The sequence below is a fragment of the Styela clava genome, chromosome 7, assembly GCF_964204865.1.
Source record: "Styela clava chromosome 7, kaStyClav1.hap1.2, whole genome shotgun sequence".
Lineage (NCBI taxonomy): Eukaryota > Metazoa > Chordata > Ascidiacea > Stolidobranchia > Styelidae > Styela > Styela clava.
In genome coordinates, this window is record NC_135256.1 from 21620869 (window position 1) to 21639835 (window position 18967).

An 18967-nucleotide genomic window follows, 5' to 3' on the forward strand; every position below is an offset into this window, starting at 1 on the left:
AATTGTGAAATTTCGATTACAAAAATTTGGTCAGTTGGTGTACCGACCGTAACTTAGCATACCTGACATAGGTAACTTTACAGCCTTACGACTGTACGAAACCATACCGAACTTTAATAACTGAATAGGCCTAATTAGTTGAAAATACTTAAGCCTATTGCCATTACAATGAAAAGAACTTTGACCTTGGACCAGAATGAGCTTCTCAGCCTTTTTACCTCTCATCTCGCCGTGCCCTTTTCCGGCATATTAGATTATACGATGCGCGACAATGCAGACGTAACAGAGCTCGCCTGCGACAGTCTGCGCTACGCAGCAGAAATAACAATAACAACACCAACCCACATGAAGAATGCCAGTTATTTTGCTAAGAGTGCCGATAGAGTCAATTATTTTTTTATTTATCAACGATTATTTTCCAAATGCATATTAATTTGATAAGTTTAAATTACAGAAAGAAATAATTTTATCTCAAAACATTACTTAAAATTAACATAAGATGCATAATTCGCAATTGAGTTATTGAGATGGTATCAAGAATTCGGCAACGATCTCGGCGAAATTGCACAATCGGTCACGAGATTGTGAAGTGGAATAATTTGTTATTTTAGTTTTATTCTAAAAGTTGAATGAAATTAAACTGCCTAATCATATGACTAACTATGGCCTTTCGGTAGCGGCATACATTACGTGAATCGCAATATATTTGTTATTGGTATTGTTAACCTTATAATTACATCGAATGCCTTTATTTGGGTGTTGGAAAATACAGTACCCAACCAAGGGTTACGTAAACCACTTTATGGTGGCGGTAAATACACAAAATGTCTCGCACATTATTATCCCCTCTGGCTTCGCATTTACAGCTTAATTAGTGAAGAAATTTATCCTTCGTACGTTTTGTAAGTCATAACCCATGGCAGAAAATGAGATACATAAATGCATGAGAAATATTTGGCAATGTTCGGTACTTCGAATAAATAAAAGATGTTTATTACGTCACATACTGTTAAGTGTATTTGAGGGAATTCACCTGATGTAAGGGTACTCAATGATTTCGAGTTTTAGTTTCGAGTTTCTGTCTCAGTTCACATCTTCAAAATTTATCATGGGATAGGGGTCAAACTCCACGTGAATAGGTAAGCTAACATCAGAAGTCTGTAGACCTTTTTTAATACAGTACGTCGTTTCTCAGATGCTATGTAGTTATGCCAATAAATACTGGTTTATTCAGCAAAGAAGATGACTTGTTCGTAAGTGGCCCATAATTTCTCAACCTTATGTCTGTGTCATATAGCTATTCCATTGCTGCTTTTCGCACCGTGTCGATACGAAAGAGCGGAAATTTTCAGGGTGGGAATAATGGCGTATGTAGGCAATGTAATGCACAAGATTAAACTACTATTCGGAGATATTTTGCATGATCTCTACATCGTATAATATAAAAGTTTTGTCTATTTTTACGATGGCATGGTTATTTCTGTACATAGAAAATACCGTACCGCAAGGCGCAAACAATACATGTAAGTAAGGTAGGGAATATCACTTTTAAATTAACATCAATCATTTTTATGTGTTAAACACATGAGCTAAATACGTAAAATAAAAAAAATTACGCTTTGCACAGCTTCGTTTTTCATTATTGAATCATGAATTATTTTCTTACGTGTTTTATTTTTTGTCTGCTTGAATCTTTGATTTTTGCATTGAAATGTATAAAAGTCAGGTTGCACTCGACCAAATAAGTCATGAAACGAGCCTGACAACATTGTTTTATCAAACTTTTGTTCAATACAATAAGATCTTTTCAGATACCTGTAAGTATATATTTCCTCGCACGAAAAATTATGAAATATAGGATGGTGTAAATGTGACAAATATAGTCTAATTGTTACAAGTATTGCCGCTATTGTTATTTTTACATTGCTGAAATTCCAATGATTTCTCACTTTGCAGAAAGTATTCGTACCTGTAAACAATTTTGAACGCAGATTATCCTGTCATGCAGCGGGGTTTGTCAAGGCCAGCTCATCAGCAGTTCAACTTGCGGGAATTGTACTCGAGACAGCCAGCACATTCACTTATCATCGACACCATAAAACCATGTGACCTGGAAACGGTTCAGACAATTGTGACCGCTGTAGATAACTTCTTCTCGCTGGTATGTAGCTTCAGCGGACCAAACAGAATTTCATCCATTTCTTTGTTAGCTTCTTGTAAACGTACCGAGATGCTCTTGCCACTACAAAAAGTCACGAAAGCTCTCTTTCCAAGACTTCGTGCTTCTATGGATGATATGATTAGGATTATTAAGCAGCAAATTTCCAATCCTCCAGAAAGAGATGACAATTCATTACAGCATACGGTTCGAGAAGCTGTGAATTGTTTCTCAAAATTTAAAGAATTATCGTCGTTTGGTAATCAATTTGAAATCACTGTGCTTACTTGTCGCAGCATTCAAAATATCAAATTATTTGCTGACGAAATCATGCGGAATTTGAATTTGTCCGACATAAAGAAGGTCGAATTCGTTAGTCTCACAAAGGAAGACAGCGCAAGGTGGTCTCCTAGTTTGATTGATGATTGTGTGAGTCAGGACGTACAAACAACTGACGAGGGAAATCAAGTTACAGGGTTTTGGAACGTTGTACAACTTGATTGTAACTCGACAAGTTTAGAATCTTATTTCAAAAATTGGCTGAAAGACGAAAGCACCGATAAAGAGCATTTACAGCTACAAATCGATGACGTCATAATCAAGTGTGACATGCAAGAACGATTGCTCAACCCTGATGAACTGCCGTTCAGGTCATCGTTTTGTGTAGGGAGCGATCTGTATATGGGTACAGTTGCGCAGGGGTCTCGTACCCAAGTATCTACGCCAATTATAAATATACGAGCAAAAAAAGTGGTTCCCAGTGAAGCGATCTGCGAATCTATAATATTTGGACGACCCGTAGTTTTGGTGACGTCAGCATGCTGGCAGATGGATTGGGACGAATTAGAAACAAATCAAAACCAGTTCATGTCTCTTTGTAAGCGACTTGAAAGAAGTCAGGAATGCTTGATATGCGAAAACCTAACGAAACAACAAGGTCGTCACAGAAATTATAACCTGAATTATCTTGATCAACCGAAAGGTATGTTTGTTATCATCCCCTCAAATACATCATCCCTACTTCTTAAAAATATTTGTCCGAAAGAGCTGCTCTTGCCTGCTCAAATTGATCCGTGTGCAGAGGAATGTGACGGACCTGACTCCTCCGCAGAAAAAATAAGTCGTGCGTTGGATTCTGTTGGCAAAAGTGAATCTTATAATCCTCTGGAACATAACAGTGGACTATGTGAGAGTTTGAAATCAGCATTACTCCCAAAGGCACCAGTCGGTGCGTCATCTCGACAAGTTTCGAAGAAACCAAGGATCCAAACGGCGGCATCTTCATATCGGTTTGCCCGATGATTTACGTAGGATGAGTTTCAAATATGTTTGATATTGTTACGAAAAGTTACAACAAAATGTTTCAGGTTTTTGTACCTCGTGCTGTTCGGTTCGTTGAATGTAAAATATTCTCGTGGACAATTGTTGTAGAATATATAACTTGAACTTTTTGAATCTTTAATCTGTTGTTAACGATAGTTGTGCTAGTTCCTCCGAAAAATACAAACACCAGTTTATAACATTTCTTATACTGTTAGTGGGCTCATACATTTGGGTATCGAAGGAAGGGAATGAATTGACACGACTGCTTGGCTTGAATTCAGAAAGAAGAATAAAACAGGATGTGAGGCGGAGTACGCGCTTGCTTTTAATTGTACAAACGATTATGGACGGCGAACCGTTGGGCCGCGGGTCACAAAGTGACCGGCCATGTTTTTTCTGTGATTTCTAAAATCATGAATTAAATACAAATACATATTCCCATTTTAGGGGTAAAAATTGTCAATACAACCAGCTTTAATTCAATCTAAATACAAGTGAACTACTAGCCACATCGGTCAATTGATGCGGTTGGAAGCCGATTCAAAGTTATATTTTTCTCAGAGTGGAATTCCCGTCCAAACTTTTTTGGAAACCCGAAAACTTATTGTAGTATTATAAACGTGTATAGGTAATTCGTATGCAAACGAAGTCGTGCTTTCTCACATGAATTCCATAACATACAGTGTCAGTCCTGATACAAGTGTAAGCTTAAAGTTGCAAAATACCGACAAAGGATTATATAAGACTCGTGAGAAAGATGCTACTGTGAGTATGATGATGAAAATATCTATGACGCTAAGTCTTTTTCTCCACAATAAAAATGCAATTTTAGAAACATTCATTCAAAAAGGTACGCCATACCTGATATGTATTTGTGCAGTTTGGTTGGATATGACTATGGAAAGCACAACTGAACCTGAAGGTTTGAAGTTGAGTCTTAAAGTTTAGCTATGTCAAGCTATTTGCATGTATATATACTGTCGTTCAAAAATGATAAAATTTTCGTTTTTTTTTCTGAACACAGAACGTGCTACATGTGTTTGTTATTTCCTACTCATTTTGTCTCTCGAATCGCCTTTGCCTCATTTATCAGCGTTTTCCATTTTCTGGGTGAATGTATGTATGTTGTGATGTGATGAATCCTGATTAGTAGGAGGACATACGAACTTAATTGAATTGAGTGCTTCAAAAATAAAACAGCCCAACGGTGTAATACATTCGCGTATCTTTTGTTTGTTTATTTCTGGCCGAAGCCTTGTTTAACAAGGTTTGTGTTTTTTGAAATTTTGTACTGGTGGGCGGGCACATGATATTTTTCATGTTGTAAACTTTTTTAAAGGTTTTGCTCGCTCTCCAGAATTCTTCTTTTATATTTTCTGTGTATTATGGAGTCTTCGAATAAATCTATCTAATGGTAGAGTCAAGAGTGATAGGTTCAGAAAATTTCGTAGGGTACATAGCGCGTCAGTTGAGCCTTTGGAATGAAGCACAATGCCACGCAAATATCGCGACCTGTTAATCCGCTATCTTTCATATCGTTGAATACGATAAATTACATCGGATCAGCAGCTGGATTACAACTATTTTCACACTATCACCTTCAAAAAGTGTCAAATCAACATCAAACGGTTGTTATTACTATCTCAGCATGAAACGATATACGGCCGTTATGACACTTCGTTTATTCAGTCGTCTCTTGCAGTATAAAAATCTGGACATCCATCACTCAATATTCATTCAGCATCGTCGACTTCAATCGTCAAGTTCTCCTCTTTCGAAAGCTCGCTAAGCACGAAGTAACAAATAGACATGGAAGCCATCAAGAAAAAGATGATGATGTTGAAAATGGACAAGGAAAATGCAATTGATAGAGCTGAACAGGCCGACGTTGATAGAAAGAGCGCAGAAACCAAAGTATCCTCCGTAAGTAGAAGGCTAAGTACATTCGGTTCAAATTACTATATATATATATGTCAAAATAACGAAAACCCATATAACTTAATCAACTTTTATACTGAAGTAAATTCATGCGCTGCATTCTACTAACGATTTTATATTTCCCGAGACAAGGCTGAAAAACTCGATAAGTGTATATCATAAGCATGGCGTAATTCCATTACATCTCGCTAAACTTTATTTTGAAATCTCTTGAACTATTAGCAATATTTGTATACAGCTTGGTGAAGAATTTCACGGTCTTCAGAAAAGACAAAAAGGAACAGAAGACGAACTTGGAAACCACCAAGAAAAACTCCAAGCATCAAAAGAAACCTTAGAGGCTGCTGAAAAGAAGGCATCTGACGTAAGTACTGTGGTCAACAACATATTAAAACTGGTTAACAACCATATAAATATCACTACTTTTATTAATTACTTTAATTAACTTATTAAAAAAAACATTAATTCTTCTTATAATTATAAGTTAGTAAACAAGCTAGAATTCTAGTCCGCACTCTGCTCTTCATTATGTCATTTAAAATAGGAGATATTGTTCCCTTTTTTCAGGCTGAACAAGAAGTGTCGGACCTAAATAAGAAAATTGCAGGATTTGAGGAAGAACTAGAATCCGCACAAGAAAAACTTGCAATGTCTCAGCAAAAGTTAGATGACGCTGAAAAAGCAGCTGACGAAAGCGAACGGTAGGTTTGGTTGGGTTATATATCAGTAGTAAAATACATATTATTGCTTAAATTTTCAGTGCTATTGATAGGAAACTGAAAAAATTATAATTTAATTGGAAAATTTAATCAATAAATTTGCTAGTGTGTAACGAGTCATCTAGCATTATTTTTCAATAAATTCCAATATATAATTTGTTCGAACTTGTTTCTTTGTCGTCAGTCAATAAATATGGCTGATACTGAGCTTTTTTTTAATTTCACTAACAACAACTTGAAAACATATTATGCATATCATATCAATTTAGGTGATAGGTGTTTTTGCACATCATCATGCATTTAAACATTCCCTATTTTTATGATATTCCTTGTATGCGCCCTATAATCAGTTCTGACAAAATGTAAAATGAACTTATGTCTGAATTCTATTATTGACTACCCATTATTAGATTCAACGATAAGATTGTAAACGAATTTCAGATTCGTATGACGTGTAAAACTGCAGACATTTCCTTGAATAATTCGGTTTTATATGTCTATTTATTATAGTGGACGCAAGGTCATCGAAAATAGAACACTCAAAGATTCTGAAAGATTACAAAATCAAGAATCAAATCTTCGTGACGCAAAAGAAATTGCTGAAGATGCCGACAGAAAATACGAAGAAGTTGCACGTAAATTAGTAATGGTGGAAGGCGATTTGGAAAGAGCAGAAGAACGAGCTGAGATGGCTGAAAGGTAGGTTGAATACAAAACAGTAATAAACAACTTCATGTGAATTATTATATAAATACAAGTTTGGCATTCTGGACGACGAAATATGGTCCGTTTTATTGTTATTGAAAATTCTCCAAGACAATATATTGCATCGAACTTTACATGTTATTTTACTTTTCCCAGCAAATCTACCGAACTTGAAGAAGAATTGAAAAATGCTGCCAATAATTTGAAATCATTGGAAGCAGCTTCTGAAAAGGTAAAATGAACACCAAAATGTGAAAAATAGAAAATAAAATTTGCTTTTCATAATATCATCATTTACACACATAGGTATTTATAGACGAGAACGACTGACATTCATGGCATAGCTATTCTTATAAATTCACTAAATCCGGAATCCGGCGTCATTCTGAATCAGATTTCCTAAATCTCCAATTAACTTATTCCAATTGCACCCTAAGTTTTAATATCATGTGTTTGCTATGTTTTAGTATGCAACCAAAGAAGCTATTTTCCAAGACGAAGTCAAAACTCTTTCTGATAGATTGAAGGATGTAAGTAAATTTGTCAATTTCATTACAGAATATTAAGCAAATAATTAGTCAATATCGATTTTTTTTAACAAATCATTGAAATATATTGAGACTATTAATTTTAATCTCTATATTGTTAATTGCAATGATAGAAGTGGGCAATAATAGTATCACATAATCAATCTGGAAACAATGAAAAAAATAAATGTATTAATCTGTTTATTTTTACCCTTTTTTTTCTATCTTGGTGCATTTTACTTCATAAATTTGCATTTTATTTATTTCAGGCCGAAGATCGTGCCGAATCTGCTGAAAAATCAGTTGTCGACTTAGAAAGAACCATCGACGAATTAGAAGGTGGGTGAACGCATGTACCTTAGTTTAAATTTGAGAAAAGGCAGATATATGAGCTCCTTATCAGAATCTAAAGAACATGGTCAATCGCGAGTAATAAATTTCGGGTGCCTCTACATCATGTCTTTGTTTCACGTCATAATATTGTCAAAATAATATTGAGTACGAAAAGCGTTTAGCACTCTCTTGGTGATGAAAAATTTTCAAGTGCGAATTGCTGAACAGATGTCATTGCTGACCACAGCTGCCGTTTGACAGAGGTGCTTATTTGGTATCAGCTATGCGTGATATCATTGTCAAGACTGTCGGTGCAAATGAGTAAATTGCGAGAAAACCGTTATCACGACACAGATTTGATTGTTTCATCAGCACACGCGTGCATACCCGCCCATCCTCAATCGTTCGTTTATGATACCGACCATCTCAATAGAACTTACTTTTAATATTGAATTATTTGCTTCAATTTCCATATATTTATTTACAGATGAATTGTACAACCAAAAAATGAGAATGAGAAACTTCAACGAAGACATTTCAGCCTACTAGGACTAAGCAAGGATAACCATATTCGATCACACATGACCATCATTGGCCTTCATCAGGCACGAGCTCGATCCATTTCGGCTCTGTCTTCGAATTTTTTTTTTCTCTATTATATTGTCATATGACCGATAAACTTTTGATTTTTTATATCGTCGAGAATATTTGAAATAAAGAAATGACAACTGCATATTATACTTGTATTTTGTTCTATGTTTGTGTCGGATGTGATGACCCTCATTCATTTGCACATCACCGGATTTATCAATGAGCAAGGCAGGTCTCGGTTTGTGATATTGTGATATTGTAGCCAATATTACATGAGCGTCCGTGGTGTCCGTGACATATTCTGCCCAAGTCCGGATTTGCCAATAGTCAAACAAGGCTGACGCCTCAAATTTATAGGGGCCTCGACATTCATTTTTAAACTATCGTTCATGTTTAATTAATTTTCAAGGCGTGCACCAGGATTTACCGTTTAAAAATTTAAAAAGTGAAATTTGTTTCATTTTATATTCAAGGGAAATTTGGTACAGTCGAATAAATAAATTTGTCTATTTTTGACAACTATACCGTTTTCACCATAAAAAAACTAAACAAAAAGATAACTACATTAATTAATACAACAACAATCTAACAATTATGTTAACCTTCCAGTTTCAAGGACCCTTTTTATCGTAGATCCTTTCATTTAGAAACAGGTTTCTGATGCGATGTCGTTTGTCACATTCTTGAGCTTCCTAAATTGATTTAAACACACCTTATTATCCAATATACCTGTGTGATTAGCATAACTATCTCTTCTGTAGGTAAAATTTTAGACTTTTTAGGCAATTTTTTTGAAAATTAATTAATTAGCTACCTCAACAAGGGATGGGCCGAGATTCGGTTCCGGACTCGGATTTGGGTCGAATCCACGCATTTTTAGGACTTGGATTCGATTTCGAGTCCACGTCATTTTTACCGAGTCTATAATCAATTCTGTTTTTACTAATTTACGCCTATGTTTGTACTTTTGCCTCTATAAATCTCAGTACCTACCCTAACTCCTATAAATCTCAGTACCTACCCTAACTCAGGGGTGGGCAAACTACGACCCGCGGGCCAAATCCGGCCCGTTGGGTAATTTCAATATGACCCGCCTGATGCTCCACAATCAAACTGGAATCAAATTTAGATGTTTTAACCTCAAGCAATTTATTGAGATCGTGATTAAATTTAGTTTTGGCACGAGGCTTATTGTTTTCCACTTTTGCTTTTGTAACACTGTAAATATTGTTTATAAAATGTAAATTTTTACGTCACATTCACACTTCCCGCAATCTTAGATGTGCAAAATTGTTGGCCCCTGGTCCAAAAACCTTGCCCACACCTGCCCTAAATGATTAAAACGCATGTTAAAAAATATTGATCGCTTATAACAATGATGTCGCCGCCAGTCGCCTTCAAAAACTATATATTCTTTTTGGGATACACGTGAACAATAAAATATATATGTGTTATTTTTGAGTCTTCGATTCGCGTAAAAATAAAACATGCTCTGAATCAACAATTTATTAATATATACCTTTTTAAAATCGAGTTTATTACGTGCAATCTTTTCCCTACAAAGGGAGCAATGGAAAACATGGAGAATTTTTACATGCACTACTAAATTGCAAGCATAATTGACGAGTGGCATCTACCATTTGCGCACGCGACATAGTAAGAAGTATATGGAATTATGTAGAAGCATTGTACTCAAAAGCTTTTCATTTTTCATATTGTCATGTAAGAATTTTGAAATAGCCGCCTAGAATTAACAGTAGGTGGTGGGCTAGAAATGCAGTTAACCAAGGTGCACATTGACCCACGTTTACTTTGGATTATGGCCGCCAAAAAAGAGGAAAAATATATTTTTGAAGTGATTCAACAGCTACCTGTGGAACGATTAGTCAAAAAATAGGAGCTACAACCAGTGTTCCCTCTAAGGTGTGCGCGTGTGCGCGCGCACACAGCTTTCAGAGGCTGCGCACACGCATAGATTTACTGCGCATAGACGTATTTCGATGTAATGTAACAATGTGCTCGGTTGGCAGGTTGAGAAAGTTTGTTGTTGGCCCACTTATTACCCGGTTAGAACGCCAAAATTTCTTCATTGGTTTTTGCACAAATATCAGTCATTTCCAAAAAAGTGCGCACACACCAAAATTTCTGCGCACACATACTACAAAAAATTAGAGGGAACATTGGCTACAACGTATGTTTGTGAGCGCACCTTGCTGTAGCATGGTCATAAACGTATTTTTCTGCTTTTCCATTATGACGTCACGGACTCGGCAGATTCGAGTCCTTGACCTATTACTCGGATTCGTCTAATCTCTGTAATGCCGGACTCGTCCCATCCCTAACCTCAACTGCTGCCATTTCTCTATCTCTGCTACCTACAAGCTTTTATTTATCAACCGAAATTATTCCTATAAGGTCTGAATGGAGCCATTCTCAGACTATTTCTGAGATATAAATAATATAGATCAAGTCAAGATAAAAACAAATGTTGAAAAAGCAGATATATATATATATATATCGAAAAATATGGTTCCGAAGTGAATGCATATTTCGTCAATTGTCACCATGACTCATTTTTCCTAACCTAAATCTAACTGATTGCCGTTCCATACAAGTCAATATCAAGATAGGTTGGGATTTCATTCTAATTACAAAGTTGAATGCCAATAAAATGACTCCAAATTATCCTAGTCCATCGGTAGACTATCAGTTCAGTTCGGACAAAGCAATAATGATCTTGTCAACCTTCATATGTAGTATATTCACATATCACTACAAGAAATAAAAGTCAACCTTATAATAATGTTCGAACACATGCTGTTGTAGACATATTGTGTTCATATTGTACGTTACCAAACCATGTAGGACAGGTAGCCTATCTATCTACGTTTTGCTGCAACGCATATTTTGTAATAAACATAAGGAGCACAATTTAGTTTGCTTCAGAGTTGTGTTGTTATCGAAAATAACATGGCTGAGCTAATAAAAGTGGTGAACCATTTCGAATGAACACAGGTACTATCTGTAAAAATTTAAAACTGTTTTAAAAAGCCATGTGAAGTCATATAAATGGCAATAATGGTGACCGTACATTTGAACCCATGCGTATATCCACGGGTTCAATCTATATACGGGTGCTAAAACCCATGGGTTAGGGTTAGTATGGGTTTAACTATCCGTGAAACAAAAAAAATTCCATAGGTGCAATAGCATACAGGTGCAATTGTCATGGGTTCAAATGTACGTGGGTTCAAATGTAATGGAACCGGCAATAATATCAGATCACATTAGAAACAATAGCTTGTTTTAAAGTAAAAAAATCGGTGTAGCACCGTGAACGAAATGAATGTGGGGTTAAGGAAATACAATAAAATGAATACCCAATATTTTTGATTCTTCAGATTAAATTTATCGTTTAGTTAATCCTAAATTCAACATTCAGCTGCATATCAGTAAAGAATTTTGTAAATGTATGTTAAAGGCATCAGCACAGTCGATCATAACATTGGTATGTTTTCACTGACCAATTCGTTGAAGACTTTATTCCCCAGTTCCATTAGTTGTCATGTGTTTACTTTTAAAAGTAACCAATGAAGTTTATGATACACTGCATCACGATAAAGCAGTTATCATGCATATTTATTGTTGCATTATTTGCGAATTTGGTAACTAGTATTTTAGTTGCGAGTTTTGCCAAACGATAGTTGCAGGTGAATAGGAGGTTGAAACATGCTGAACACAAATATGCAGCATACCTGAAGTACACCGGTATTGCCAAGTTATAGGGAGATAGTTATATCTTGAAACATTTCAAATTTTTCATTTCTTCTATCCATGTTAGCCACAAATAAGAATTCACAGTACACGCCGGAACAGTTTGTTTCTCGCTGTGAAATTGGAAGAGATTTGACGCCGTGAGTCGTGAACTTGGAGGTGCGAAAAATTGTCTCTGAGCTAATTGGACGTTGTCATGATAATTGCGGTGAACTTTTGGCCTTTGTGCTAAAAATACACACTTTTTCTCCTGTCGCCTAGTTGAAATTCTCGTATAAAAGCGACTCACAATGTTCATGCTATCATATCGAAAAGATTAGCTCTCAGGTAGCAAAGCAAGAATTACATCGAGCAACGAAATAAAAACAATCAGTCAAAATGGAAGCTATCAAGAAGAAGATGATGATGTTGAAACTCGACAAAGAAAACGCAATGGATAGATCTGAACAATCTGAAGTTGACAAAAAATCAATGGAAGACAAAGTCGGAAAGGTATAGCAAATAGTTTGTATTTATAAAGCTACGCTTCCCACTCCATTCCACGTGGCATTTACTTAGTTATGTATTGTTGGAAACGACAAAATAGCTCAGTAAATGGAAAGGTGATAGCAAGGAACAAGTAGATGATCGTGCGCTCGCACATTCGCAATCAATAATAGTGAGATGCTATTTCTATTCATATTTAACGAACTGAACTAATGAACATTTTGTACCACAGCTTGCGGAAGAGCTTTTAACTCTGGAGAAACGATTCAAAGCAACCGAAGACGACTTGGAGGGTGCAAAAGAAAAACTTAAACAAAGCCAAGAGTGTCTCGATTCAGCTGAAAAGAAAGCCAGCGATGTGAGTGATAAGCGACATTTATGTAATATCGATCAGCATCATCAGGATAACAAATCGTTCCACTTTTGTTCAGTTTAAAACTAAATGACAAAACGTTACTAATTTATAGTCGTGTAATTTCGTGTCTTAGGTGTTAATGTAAATCGTTATATCGTTAAAAAATATTGCTGTATTACCAGGCTGAGCAAGAGGTCAATGCTTTGAACAAGAAGATTGCAAACTTTGAAGATCAACTGGAAAGTGGCCAGGAAAAATTAGCGATATCTCAACAAAAACAAGAAGATGCTGAGAAAGCTGCCGATGAAAGCGAACGGTGAGTAATAATTAAACAAATTGTAGCGACAGCTGCTAAACTCGCCCATCTACAATCTACCAACTAAAATAAAAACAATATTTGACACTGAATTATCATGGATTAGGGCACACGATGGAAGTAAAAAGTAATTAGAATATATGCACGCTATTTATTTTTCACAGAGGACGTAAGGTTATTGAAAATCGAACCATCAAAGACGAAGAAAGATTAACTCAACAAGAAGTTAATTTAAAGGAAGCCAAAGAAATCGCAGAAGATGCTGACCGTAAATATGAAGAAGTCGCGAGAAAATTAGCCGCGACTGAAACTGATCTCGAGAGGGCAGAAGAGAGATTCGAGCTTGCTGAAAGGTGAGAGTTCTAGAGAGAGTTCTAGTTTTCGGAGCCGCAATCCTATTGTATACATTTTTCACGTTTGAAAATCGAATTTTATTGACAAAAAAATTTAGGAAAATCACCCAATTTCATTAATCGACATTCAATAAGTTCACTCCTATATTACAATGAACATTCTACTTATTCACGGATTTTAGTCAAAATGTTGGCCCGGCGTGAGTAATTACAGCTCAAACTTGTATGAATTTATCGCGGCTTTCGTAAATTTCTAATATTTGTTCTTCTATGTGATATTTACTTTATTACTTTAAATCCCTTCACAGCAAAGCTACAGAGCTTGAAGAAGAACTAAAGAATGCTGCTAACAACTTGAAATCACTTGAAGCCGCTGCTGAGAAGGTTGGTTTTAGAATACATTATAGGTTTATACTGTGATTTGTGTGATATGATAATAAAATTGTATTTTTCATTTACAGTTTTCTTCAAAACAAGTACAATATGAGGATGAAATTAAAACACTGAATGACAGACTAAAAGATGTAAGTGAATCATTATTGCTAATATATTATATTTTATAACTGTTTCTAAATTTCTTTTTAATACGATACGCAGCCGAATAATTTGAAGACGAATAAATACCCTCATCAAAATAATAGAAATATATCGTGAACCACATGAAAAAGGATCCGTTTTTCAGTTTTGAACCTCTGAATGCTCATACTAAAACCTTTTTATATTAATTTCTATTTTTAACATTATTTATTTTTATACTAGAACCATTATTCACAGTTATATTAAGTTAAAAATCTATTCCATTTATTGTTAAAATTGTATCTGGCTAAAATATTCATACTTTTATTGTAATGTTATCAACAAACATGATTTGTCCGCTTTGACAAAAAAAGTATGATTCTTTCCAAAAGTTCTGATTTATTTATTTTTATTATTATATTCTAGTCCGAAGACCGAGCTGAAACCGCAGAAAAATCGGTATCAGAACTTGAAAGAACAATTGATGAATTGGAAGGTAAATTTATTCGATTTTTATTCCCTTTTTTATACAAGACAATTTTTATTAAATGGGCTTTGTCTACTTTATATAGATATATGCAAATAGTTAATTGACCAGAAGTTCTCTTCAACCAAATTCTTGACGGACGGTTCAACAATGCGATTTTTCAAAATATCTTTTCTATTAGTACTCTCTACTTGTTGAGTTAAATCCTTGATTGATAGTATAGCTCATTGGTTCCCAATATTTTTGGTTAAATTCCTTCCTCTGCCCATTTTAAAACTCTTTATTCTTCCCTTCTTATGCATAAAACTATTTTATTTGTTTAATATTTCAATCCTTTAGCTAGTGTTATACGCAACGCACTCCAGATTTTGTACAGTTTGAGTAGTTTATTATGTGTCCTGAATAAATATTAGTAATATTAATAGAACTTAAAATATTACAAATACTACAGACAGTAAAAAGCAAAATCCCCCGAATAAATATGATCAACTGGCCAGTAAGGTCCAATAAGATCAAATTGAATCTATTAACGCTTACATGACACCGTTCTTTGTTTTTCTTATTTCAGACGAACTTCACAGTCAAAAAGTCAGAATGCGAGATGTCAATGAAAATCTGGCAGCTTATTAGTTTGTGTGTCGAATTCCTGGAACGTTTTATAAAGCTCTACAAAAATTGATTATTGATGTCGACGTTTTTTATTTATGCTAAATTTATACAGCCTTCCATGCCATTTGGAGTACAGAAACAATACTGTACTGGTAACCAAAAGCTAAAGATACTAATGGCAAATATAACGTTACTCGGCATTATGTAGAGATAATGCATGATGTTATTTTTCGAAATAATTTATTTTTTGTCTGCAACTTTCATGATGAAATTGTCTAGGTTTTCCAAAATGCGTGATGAATAAATTTTGATTTCAACTGCTTTATTGAACTTGTTTTAAACTTTTATTATCATTTACATTTTTATTTGAATAAATGGAAACTGCAAAATTTTGTAATTTTATTCATCGTTGAGCGGTGACAGATCAGGTTGAGGAAAATCGGAATCTACATGTGATGTTATCGTCTTTTTTAAAATTTTCAAAATTGAAATTAATTTTAGATCTCGATAATCTTTTTTGGAAATCGGAAAATTGTTACATATCAGTAAAATTGCTTCCTAAAATGGCAGGTACAGTGTATATATTGACTGATATTGTAGATGAGATATATATACAATACAAACGATGGTAATTCAAAAAATCCTGGTTAATCCATTGATAATTGCTACAGCCAAGTTGAATAAATAGAACTAAATTCTTTTTTATTTTACCAACATATTGCAATAATTTGGCTCACAGCAAAACGTTCAACTTATTTTTCCCGAAATTTAAACAATATTATGCTTTTTCCTAAAAACTGCTAGATTGTAGATAAACAATTGCTGCGATTTCAAAAATCGAGTTATCAAGTTTTCTTAATAACTCGACAAAATGGTATTGTCACTTCCTGCTTATGTCAATATGCTCTCATAGGAAAGTAATAAACACAAGGGCAATTCATGTCAGCAATTGCGCTGCTTCTCACCATTTGAGTGATGGAATTTGGCAAGGGGTTATCTTTCGTGTATCCCAAATACCGCGTGGCATAAAAGGCAAACAAAACGACTCTTAGGTCAATTCGGGGACAGGCCTTCAATCGAGTGTGTTTTTACCAGCTCGAGAAAAGGACAAATGAGCCGTTACGGAAATCATATCCGCGTCCGGTTGGGGTGTGAAGCAACTTGTCCGTGGACGAAAATAAAATTGCTTATTAGGCACTGCCACTTTGAAACGAGGAATCAATTTGCAGAATAAATTTTGGTCATTAAAGGACGCGAACCCGACTTTTCTCCTGCTTAATGAGATGACGTCACGAAATCACACACTCGTGTTACCGCCAGGCGGTAAAACTAACGCACAAATGAAAGTAAATTTACGGTATATGTAAAAGCATGCCACTGACCGAGTGTAATTTCAAACTTTTCCCATAGTCGGTAAGGTTCAAAAAAAGGGTAGATCTCGCACGAAGCAATCCAGTCTCCGAGTGTCCAGTTTTTCCAACTTTAATCGTTTCCCTTTTATTATAATTAGTTAATTCCATTCTATAATAAATACTAATTAGCTTGAAATTTTATTTTACGATAATTACGCCAAATCTGTTGATTTTGGGTCATATTAAGGCCAATGCTCTATAGGTAACACGAGCAAACTACGGCCCGCGGGCCAAATCCTACCCGTTGGTTAATTCAATCTGACCCGCCACAACCAAACAAAATCCAAATTTTGACGTTCTAGCTGAAAAATAGCTCAATGAATTTGTTGAGATTGCGATTAAATTTAGATTTGGCACAAAGTTTATTGTTTTCCGCTTTTGCTTTTGTAACATTGTAAATATTTTTCATAAAATGTAACTTTTCAAGTCACGCCTACATGGCCCGCCAGTCCAGGTGGGCAATTTTTTTGGCCCTTGGTCCAAAAACCTTGCCCACCCCTGCGTCTATAGGCTGGTCCTCAGTTTGGCTTCTTGTTTTGAAAATCAATCACGCATCGCGTCGCTAATGATGACCCTTCGAAAAATATACTTATATATTAAAATTCAGTTGGGGGCAGTATGTTCCCCAGCTTTTCTTTTTAGGGGGGGGGGGGGGTGTTACAAAATTTAGGGGGTGGTAAATAATTTGCTATTAGAGATAAAACTAGGCTATTTGTATTCTTAAAAAATGGTATGGAAACGATGTACACGGCCCCCCAAGTTGATTGACGCGAGCCAAAATCCACAGCAGAATGAAATTGTAGTGCCAGAAAAGGGGAGCGAGGAAAAGTGCGGGACGACACGGCTGGGGAAAAAATTTTGAGAAATAGGCACCAAAATAGGCTCTAAGCTTGATTTTAGATACACCTAGCATAGCAGTTTGTTATGTAATGAAATCAATAATTATAATATTTAGCTGATAGAATTCCCGGGGAATAGATAACAAGCACGGCTTTCAACCGTAAATATATACTACTACGTTTCAACAAGTAATTTGCAACTGATAGTGACTGATGAAGTTACTTGCTCATCTGGCATTGTATGAATGGCTACTTATGGCTTGTTTTGTTACACATTTCTAATTTTCGCTGACAAATCGCTGAAGTTTGATTCTTTTCAATAAAGAAATAAAAACGCTGTCATTCATCTAAAAAACGTCTGTTTTCAGTGCCTAGTTTTCGTTTTGTGACATCTTTAAGCTTTCTTAATATACGGCTGATATCTAAAATACTGCAGTGTGTAATCCTAATACCCATACGTATACATAAGATACCGGAATAATCCAATTGTTACAAAATAAACGTGCTTAAACTGTGATAAAGATGTAACAATAGACGTATCTAAACTCAAAAGGTACCACATGAAGGGTTAAACTATTTCACTCAAGTTCGGCGGGCCATTTTGAATCGTCACGCGGGCTGTAATTGGCCCGCAGACTGCGGTTTAGAACCCCTCAGTGTAGAATCGCACCTCAAAATTAGGGGGGGGTATTTGAAATTTTAGGGGGGGTGTTCACCCCCTATAGGGGGGGTGTAGGGAAATCACTGGTTGGGGGGGTCCTCTTAGCTGGTCGACCACGGTTTCTTTTTCCATTATTATTATTAGCTAGCTAATAACCTTACAGTTAACATGGATCTGCTGCAATGAAAGTCGATTTTTTTTTCTTCTCATAATACATGTGAAATTTTGTACCATCCAAAATGATTAATACTGCGTTGATCTGGTACTATGGAAATAGTGCATTTTTGTTAAGGTCAGCTTTTAAGTAAGATTTTGACGCGCTCATCTATCGATTACATAATCGTCACGAGACTGACCCATAGTGACCCGCTCCTTCCATTTTGTATTTTATGTTGTAACAATCAAGAAGCAATCAAATGTTTGATTGTCGTGAGACCGACGCGAAAGAAGTTACTCTAGGTCAGGAGAACATGGGGTTATGATAGTCATATGCGCATGCGCACGTATCTGGTTTTGTGTAGAGAGGGTGGATGTGACGTATACTAATGATAATTTTTTAATATATATTTATGTTAGAAATAGTTGAATTGTTCAGATTTCTACAACGTATGTGCTATATCGTATTTAAACGTATGACAATTCGTTACAATGTGTCAAATTCACAAATTTTTTAACAGTTGATTACTGTATTGATTTAATTATTCTCATGAATAATTCCAAATCTTTAATAAAGGAAGGATAATACAGTGTTCTAAAACGAAACATAGCACTGTTGATATGATTTAGTAGTGATCTTTTGAGTTGTTAAATATTCGAGTTAATATTTCGCATAGAAAATGCATTCAATGTGTACTCCCCATGTTCT

At 35.4% G+C, this 18967-nt stretch overlaps 3 protein-coding genes across 3 annotated transcripts; all 3 read left to right on the forward strand.

Annotated features, from left to right (window-relative positions):
- The first annotated feature begins 1055 nt into the window (after positions 1 to 1055).
- LOC120328698 (meiosis 1 arrest protein-like) lies at positions 1056 to 3680 on the forward strand. Its single transcript, XM_039395230.2, has 2 exons — positions 1056 to 1139; positions 1957 to 3680. Exon 2 carries the CDS (start codon positions 2003 to 2005, stop codon positions 3458 to 3460), a length of 1458 nt encoding a protein of 485 aa, XP_039251164.2. The 5' UTR covers positions 1056 to 1139; positions 1957 to 2002; the 3' UTR covers positions 3461 to 3680.
- A 1527-nt stretch (positions 3681 to 5207) lies between these two features.
- On the forward strand, positions 5208 to 8436 carry LOC120328703 (uncharacterized). The gene is made up of 8 exons (XM_039395235.2): positions 5208 to 5404; positions 5658 to 5783; positions 5987 to 6120; positions 6649 to 6837; positions 7000 to 7075; positions 7311 to 7373; positions 7640 to 7709; positions 8191 to 8436. The coding sequence occupies exons 1-8, from the start codon at positions 5291 to 5293 to the stop codon at positions 8250 to 8252; spliced, it is 834 nt and encodes a 277-aa protein (XP_039251169.2). The 5' UTR covers positions 5208 to 5290; the 3' UTR covers positions 8253 to 8436.
- Positions 8437 to 12373: 3937 nt separating this feature from the next.
- LOC120328704 (uncharacterized) lies at positions 12374 to 15579 on the forward strand. Its single transcript, XM_039395236.2, has 8 exons — positions 12374 to 12560; positions 12787 to 12912; positions 13092 to 13225; positions 13390 to 13578; positions 13887 to 13962; positions 14040 to 14102; positions 14521 to 14590; positions 15150 to 15579. Exons 1-8 carry the CDS (start codon positions 12447 to 12449, stop codon positions 15209 to 15211), a joined length of 834 nt encoding a protein of 277 aa, XP_039251170.1. The 5' UTR covers positions 12374 to 12446; the 3' UTR covers positions 15212 to 15579.
- Positions 15580 to 18967: the final 3388 nt, after the last annotated feature.